Source organism: Cebus imitator, unplaced genomic scaffold (genome assembly GCF_001604975.1).
Source record: "Cebus imitator isolate Cc_AM_T3 unplaced genomic scaffold, Cebus_imitator-1.0 Scaffold18, whole genome shotgun sequence".
NCBI classification, from domain to species: Eukaryota; Metazoa; Chordata; class Mammalia; order Primates; family Cebidae; genus Cebus; species Cebus imitator.
The window spans coordinates 5,963,871-5,972,011 of record NW_016107333.1 but is presented as its reverse complement, the minus strand read 5'-3'; the positions used below and the strand labels follow the sequence as shown (position 1 = coordinate 5,972,011).

The window sequence follows — 8,141 nt, the reverse complement described above, 5'->3', positions numbered from 1 at the left end:
TTTTTTAAGAGACAGGTTCTTGCTCTGTCACTCAGGCTGGAATATAGTGGCACAATCATAGCTCACTGCAGTCTCAACCTCCTGTGCTCAAGCGATCCTCCCACCTCAGTCTCTTCAGTAGCCAGGATTGTAGACATGAGCCACCTCATCTGACTGTGTATGAGTTTTAATGTGAGATCCATGTGGTACAATTTTGCATCCTGCCTTTTTAGGTATTTATATATGGCAAGCAAATTATTTATAAAATGTGCTGCTATTGCACATTAGATATGAGTACTCACTTCTATGATTTTTTGTCACATTCATTTATTGCAAAGAAAGTATTTGTGGTAAGAAGCTGGCGTTGCTCTGGCAGTGCTCTGGCATTGCTTGGGCAGTGTGGGCTGTGAAGATCCAAAGTTTAGGGCCAGGTGCAGTGGCTCATGCCTATAATCCCATAATCCCAGCACTTTGGTAGGCCCAGGTGGGAGGACTGCTTGAGCCCACGAGTTTGAGACAAGCCTAGTCAACATAGATCCTGTCTCTGAAAACAAAAAACAACTGGATGTGCTGATGCACACCTGTGGTTCCAGCTACTCGCGAGAATGAGGCAGGAGGATCACTAGAGCCCAGGAGTTTGAGGCTGCAGTGAGCTATGTATGATAGTGCCACTGTACTCCAGCCTGGGCAACAGAATGAGACCCTGTCTAAAAACAAATTTTAAAAAGTCCAAAGTTTAGTGGGAGGAAGGAGTTAGGCTGGGGTTAGTCTGCTGTAGGGAGGTAACCTCAAGTGCCCTTAGAGCCCAGAGAGGCTACATGTCTATCAGAATCAGCACTAGCTCCTCTGATTGCATTTAGGACACTTTAGATGAATTACCTCAGTGATGCCAAGAAGTGTTCTTTTTTCCCCCTCAAGACAGTCTTGCTCTGTTACCCAGGCTGGAGTGCAGTGGTCTGATCTCAGTTCACTGCAACCTCCACCTCTCGGGTTCAAGCAATTCTTCTTCCTCAGCCTCCTGAGTAGCTGGGATTACAGGCATCCGCCACTGTGCCTGGCTAATTTTTGTATTTTTAGTAGAGATGGGGTTTCACTGTGTTGGCCAGGTTGGTCTCGAACTCCTGACCTTGTGATCCGCCCACTTGGGCCTCCCAAAGTGTTGAGATTACAGGCCTGAGCCACTGCATCTGGCTGGACGTGTTCTTTTATGGGAGCCACTTTTCTTGTAAATGGCCTAATCCAATACACCTTTTTTTTTTTTTCCCTCAAAAGGAATTAGCTTTATAGTTTGGTTTTGATCATAAAGATAAATTTTATTCATTACAGCACAAGAAAGCAAGATAGGACTGAGAAAGGAGAGATTCAAATTGTGACTTAAGATTCAAAGGCAATGAAAGGAGTTAAATGAGAATGTTTTGTATTCTTTTATTGTTCTATGATAAAAAAAATAGAAAATCTGGATAAAATGTGTAGAAAAATACAAATGGTCAGAATGGACTCAAGAAGTAGGAAATAGGCTTCGGTATGTGGCTCATGCCTGTAATCCCAACACTTACAAAGCCTGTAATCTTTGGGAGGCTGAGGGGGGCAGATCATTTGAGGTCAGGAGTTCAAGACCAGCCTGACCAACATGGAGAAATCCTGTCTCTACTAAAAATACAAAATTAGCTGGACATGGTGGCGCATGCCTGTAATCCCAGCTACGTGGGAGGCTGAGGCAGGAGAAACGCTTGAACCCAGGAGGCGGAGGTTGCAGTGAGCTGAGATTGTGCCATCATACTACAGCCTGGGCAACAAAAATGAAACTGTCTTAAAAAAAAAATTAGGAATTATAGCTGGATGTGGTGGCACGCACCTATAATCCCAGCTGCTCCGGAGGCTGAGGCAAGAGAATTGCTTGAACCTGAGAGGCGGAGGTTGCAGTGAGCTGAGATTGCACCATTGCACTACAGCCTGGGTGACAAGAGCAAGACTTCTTCTCAAAAAACAAACAAACAAAAAAAGAAATAGGAAATATACGTAGATCAAAGAAAGTATAAACAAGGCCAGGCGCAGTGGCTCACCCCTGTAATACCAGCACTTTGGGAGGCTGAAGTGGATGGATCACTTGAGGTTAGGAGTTTCAGACCAGTCTGGTCCACATGGTGAAACCCTGACTCTATTAAAAATAAAAAAATTCCTGAGATGTTTAATTGGAAAAATTAAAAAGAAAAAAAAATTAGCTGGGTGTGGTGGTGGGTGCCTGTAGTCCCATCTACTCAGGAGGCTTCAGAATTGCTTGAACCCAGAAGGCGGAGGATGCAGTGAGCTGAGATCGTGTCATTGCACTTCAGCCTGGGTGACAGAGTGAAATTGTCTCAAAAAACAAAGTATAAACAGACCTTGTCCAGCCTTCCAAAAGTAGGACCAAGTATTAGTATCTCAGCTTTTGTTTACTTCGTTTTTAATTTTTTAAAGAGACGAGGGCTCTTGATTTTCAGTAGCCTTGAAAACTAAAAATAAAAAATAAAAAAGAGACAAGGGCTCGCTATGTTTCCCAGGCTGGTCTCAAACTCCTGAGCTCAAGGAATCCTCCTGGCTCAGCCTTCCAAGTAGCTGGGACTATAGGCATACACCACCGTGCCTGACATTTGTTTGCTTCCTTTGTAACTCTTAAATTTCATTGCAATTACAGTTTGCAGTTATTTTATTTATCAGTTTACTGGCTAAATTTTTGTGTTTCCCCGGTAGACTGAAGGGTTCTTGAGGGCAGGAACTGTGTCTCTTTTGGTCTTGACTGTTTCCTTAAATAGTCACTGAGCAAATATTTGTTGAATAATGCATCAGCAGGTGACTGAATTTAACTGTGAAAGTAGTTGTCTTTTTGTAGTTCTGAGGGGTGGCCCTTGTTGGTGAGTCTTCAGTAAGCAGTGTTGAGGGAGGGTCTTCTCAGTTCCAGAAACCACAGGATGCTACACAATGGAGGAGTAGGAACCAGTGGAAAGCACACCTGAGTTAGAATGAGGGCACCAACAGGGTTTCATGGAGCTTTGTGTTTTGAATAATGCCTGTTTGTTTTTTATGTGTAGTGAATGATGCTACACTCTGGGCAGACTTTGCCTAAGTTTCATAAATATTTAATTGGCTTTTTCAGGAGAATAAAGGCAGCCCCGTTGATGACTGAAAATGACAAAGCATCCACCTAACAGACGAGGAATCAGCTTTGAAGTGGGAGCGCAGTTGGAAGCCCGGGACCGTTTAAAAAACTGGTACTTTTACATTTTTCTGTTAATTAAAGCCATTCAGTAAAGGACTTTTGCCAGCACTGATAGAGTGATAGCTTAGGCTTTTTTGGTGGTGTTTTCCTACTCCCTGACTCTTGTAAGATGGGAGGAAACCCCAGTCTTTTCTCTGTGGTGCAGGGATTCCCGGTGTCATGGTGACTGTCCTTTGTTCATACTTGTTTCCCCTTTTTGCCTGTTCATTTGAAGGAGTTCTGGGAAAAAGAAGCATGAATGGCTACAGGGAAGGGAAGAGGTAGGGAAGAGTTAATAGTGGCAGCTCTCTTGCTCTTGGCTGCCTGTCTGAAAAAAAGAGAGAAAGATCAGGGATGAAATAGTGAAGCAGCTCACGTGTTGTGAACACCTCATCCTGTTTTCTGGGCGTGATGTTGTATGTTGAAATGTAGTGATCACATAAGGGCACACTGTCAGGGTGATTAGGTTCAGAAGCTGAAGGGTTACGGTCCCAACTGTGTCATTGACTTGTGACCTCTGGCTGATAATTAGCTGCTTTGTGCATTGGCTTATCTGTAAATGTGGGTATTGGTAATATTGACCTCATTAGGGTTATTCTGAGAATCAAATCATAGACTATGTAGGGAAAGACCTTAAAGACTATGAAGTGATCATTGTGATTGAGGGCATCCTGGAATTTGGTTATTTGTTAGTGCTCAAGGTGAGGGTTGGGGTTTTCAGAACTTGTGCCTGTTAATAGTTGTTTTTTTTTTTTTTTTTAGACAGTCTTTCTCTGTTATCCAGGCAGAAGTGCAGTGGCGTGATGTCTGCTCACTGCATCCTCTGCCTCCTGGCTTCAAGTGATTCTCGTGCCTCAGCCTTCTGGGTAGCTTGTATTGCAGACGTGTGCCACCACATCTGGCTAATTCCTTTTTGAGTTAAAGAAGGAAGAGTTTAACACTTTGTGAGATTATTTCAAAATAGACAATTTGACCAGCTCTTCGGGTATAGGAATCTAAAGACAGGAGAAGAGAGGCAGAGAAGCAGTTGGTACAGAAAACTGTCTTTGCTATTAGAATTAGGTACACTTGGCCAGGCACGGTGGCTCACACCTGTAATCCCACCACTCCAGCACTTTGGGAGGCTGAGGCGGGTGGATCACCTCAGGTCAGGAGTTCGAGACCAGTGTGGCCAACCTGGGAAACCCTGTCTAATTAGCCAAGTGAGGTGGCACGCACCTGTAATCCCAGCTCTACTTGGGAGACTGAGACAGGAGAATTGCTTGAACCTAGGAGGTGAAGGATGCAGTGAGCTGAGATTGCACCATTACACTCCAGCCTGGGGGACAAGAGTGAGACTTCCTCTCAAAAAAAAAAGAAAAATAATTAGGTATACTTGTTGGCTGGGCTCAGTGGCTCGTGCCTGTAATCCCAGCACTATGGGAGGCCAGGGCAGGTGGATAACGAGGTCAGGACTTCAAGACCAGCCTAATCAACATAGTGAAACCCCATCTCTACTAAAAATATAAAAATTAGCCAGGCATGGTGGCATGTGCCTATAGTCCCAGCTACTCAAGAGGCTGAGGCAGGAGAATCACTTGAACCTGGGAGGTAGAGGCTGCAGTGAGCTGAGATCATGCCACTGCACTCCAGCCTGGTTGACTGAGCTAGACTCTGTCTTGAAAAAACAGGAACAATTAGGTACACTTTCAACACAGTTGTTTTGGGCTATTTTTTTTGTTTTTGTGAGACAAAAGTCTTTTTTGTCCTGGCTGGAATGCAGCGGTGTGATCTCGGCTCACAGCAGCCTCTGCCTCCCAGGTTCAAGCCATTCTCCTGCCTTAGCCTCCCTAATAGCTGGGATTACAGGCACCTGCCACCACACCTGGCCAATTTTTTGTATTTTTAGTAGAGATGGGGTTTCACCATGTTGGCCAGGCTGGTCTGGAACTTGTGACCTCAAGTGATCTGCCTGCCTTGGCCTACCAAAGTGCTGGTATTACAGGCATGAGCCACTGTGCCCAGCCTGCTTTTGGGCTATTTGTATTATCTATAATTGGTTCCTTTTTTGGTTTCAGTATTTTATGTTCATGTGTTTAATACTTTATGCATATGTGTATCCATTAGTAATACAATTACTTTGGGTGTTTTAAACCTTTTTTTTTTTAATAAAAAAAATATGGAACGCTTCACAAATTTGCATGTCATCCTTGCACAGGGGCCATGCTAATCTCCTCTGTATCGTTCCAATTCCTTTTTTATAAGTAGTATCTTTGAGAATGTTGGGAGAGGGAAAGAAAAAGAAAAAAGTTAAAACCAATTATATAAGTAGTATCATATAACTTGTTTCTTTTCTGTGTCTTTGTTTTTTATGTTCAGTATGTTTCTGTGATTTACCCATATTGTTACATACAATATTCTCCCAACCACCCTCCCCCCCCCCACCCCCTTTAAGATAGCATCTTACTCTGTTGCTCAGGCTAGAGGGTAGTGGCACAATCATAGTTCACTGCGGCCTCCAACTCCTGGGCTCATGTGATCCTCCTACCTCAGCCCTCCATGTAGCTGGGACTAGATCTTAACTTCTGTATAGAGTTTTATACGGAAGTATAGATGTGAGCCACCACGCCCGGCCTGTTTGTTTATTTTTTATTTATTATTGTATCTTTTATTTTAAATGTATTCTTAGATTCCAGTTTTTTACCTGAGACACAGCGCTGCTGTGAATGTCTCTTTGTGCACATACAAAACACTCTTACTTGGGCAGTGGCTTTTAAACGTTTTTGACTGCAACCTCCAGTAAGAAATGTATTTTAAATCCAATGTTGCTGGGTGTGGTGGCTTATGCCTGAAATCCCAGATACTCAGGAGGCTGAGGCAGGAGAATCACTTGAACCTGAGAGGCAGAGGTTGCAGTGAGCCAAGATCACACCACTGCACTCCAGCCTGGGCGACAGAGCAAGACTCTGTCACAAAAAAAAAAAAAAAAAAAAATCCAGTGTGGTACTCACCCATATACATATAAACATCTATTTTTAGTTTTAGTTTTTTGAGATGGTGGCTCACTTTGTCACCCAGGCTGGCTTGCTGGGGTGTGATCTTGGCTCTCTGCAACCTCTGCCTCCCAGGTTCAAGTGATTTTTATGCCTCAGCCTCTTGAGTAGTTGGGATTACAGTTGTGAGACACCATGCCTGGCTAATTTTTTTTTTTTGTAGTTTAAGTAAAGCTGGGGTTTTTTGGCCAGGCTGGTCTTGAACTCCTGACTTCAGGTGATCTACCCAGCTTGGCCTCCCAAAGTGCTGGGACATAGGCCTCAGCCATTGCGCCTGGCCTATTTTTATTTTTTGAGACAAGATCTCACTCCTTTGCTCAGGTTGGAGTGCAGTGGTGGGAACATGGCTCACTGCAGCCTCTACCTACCTCCCTGAGCTTAAGCAGTCCTTCTGCTTCAACTGGGACCACAGGCATGTGCCATTACCCCTGATTAATTTTTAAATTTTTAGTAGAGATTAGGTCTCACTATGTTGCCAAGGCTGGTTTCGAATTCCTGGGCTCAGGTAATCCTCCTGCTTCGGCCTCCCAAAATGCTGGGGTTACAGGCATGAGTCACCATATGTGACCTATATAAATTGAACTGAAACACAAATTTTGTGAAATAGTATTTAACTTTAATACATGTATTATACTCTGGTAGTGTTTTCTATTCTTTTTTTTTTTTTTTTTTTTTTTTTTTTTTTTTTTTTTTTTTTTTTTTTTTTTTTTTTTTTTTTTTTTTTTTTTTTTTTTTTTTTTTTTTTTTTTTTTTGACAGTGTTTCACTCTGTGCCCAGGCTGGAGTGTAGTGGTGTAGTTACAACTCATTGCAGCCTTGACTTGTGGGCTCAGGTGATCCTCTTACCTCAGTCTTCCAAGTAGCTGGAACTAACAGCACATTCCATCATGCTAGGCTAGTTTTTTGTATTTTTAGTAGAGATGAGGTTTTACTATGTTGGCCAGGCAGGCCTTGAACTCCTGACCTCAAGTGATCCACCTGCCTCGGCCTCCCAAAGTGCTGGGATTAGAAGCATGAGCCAAATGCCCAGCGTATATTTAGGTCTTTAATCCACCTGGAATTCGTTTTATGTATGATATGAACTTGTATCTATTATTTTTTGTACCCAGTAAATAACCAGTTGCCCCAATATAATGTTTAGTGTAGTCCATCCTTTCCCCACTGACCTGCAATACCACTTCTATGTATTAAGTCTCCTATTTACATAGGCCTGTTCTCAGCTGTTTAGTCTATTCCATCAATTCGTGTTTACTCCTGTGCTTATAATAGCACATTATTTAATTGATATTGCTTTAACAGAACTGCTGATATCTGGTAAGACAGGTTTTATTTTACTTGTTGTATTCTTAGACCTTTACTTTTCAATGTGAATTTTGGTATTATTGTTGAGTTTCTTGGAAAGTGTTTTTGGAGTTTTGAAAGAAATTGTATTGAATTGGTATCTTAATGATAAAAAATTTTTGTTCATGAAAATATATCTTTGTACTTATTCATGTTTTACTTTATGAACTTTAGTTATGTTTTATAACCTCTATGAAGATTTTGCTTATCATCTATTAGTTTTATTCCTAAGTACCGTCTAGTTTTTATTGCTTCTATGAATGGATTTTTTTTTTTTTAATTTGAGACAGAATCTTGCTCTTGTGTCCCAGGTTGGAGTACAATGGATCTCAGCTCACTGCAACCTCCAGCTCCTGGGTTCAAGCGATTCTTCTACCTTATCCTCAAGAATAGCTGGGATTATAGGTGCCCACCACCACACCTGGCTAATTTTTTATTTTTTATTTTTGTATTTTTATCATGTTGGCCAGGCTGGTCTCGAACTCCTGACCTTGTGATCCGCCCGCCTCGGCCTCCTAAAGTGCTGGGATTACAGGCATGAGCCACTGTGCCTGG

The 8,141-nt window shown here is 42.4% G+C and overlaps 1 protein-coding gene and 1 non-coding gene across 7 annotated transcripts in view; one reads left to right on the top strand and one right to left on the bottom strand.

The window, feature by feature from the left end:
- Positions 1-8,141, top strand: part of PHF20 (PHD finger protein 20) — a 176,320-nt gene that overhangs the window by 30,475 nt on the left and 137,704 nt on the right. For 5 of the 6 annotated variants that reach the window (XM_017513044.2, XM_017513016.2, XM_017513035.2 and 2 more), the window contains one exon: positions 3,113-3,227. In XM_017513044.2, coding sequence (XP_017368533.1) covers positions 3,145-3,227 — 83 coding nt within the window. In that variant the 5' untranslated portion in view covers positions 3,113-3,144. Of the gene's footprint in view, positions 1-3,108; positions 3,228-8,141 lie in introns of those variants that run through there. The other variant, XM_017513060.2, reaches the window with a different exon arrangement.
- LOC119469357 lies at positions 5,367-5,468 on the bottom strand. The gene has a single exon (XR_005198152.1). It is a non-coding gene; the product is annotated as a U6 spliceosomal RNA (small nuclear RNA).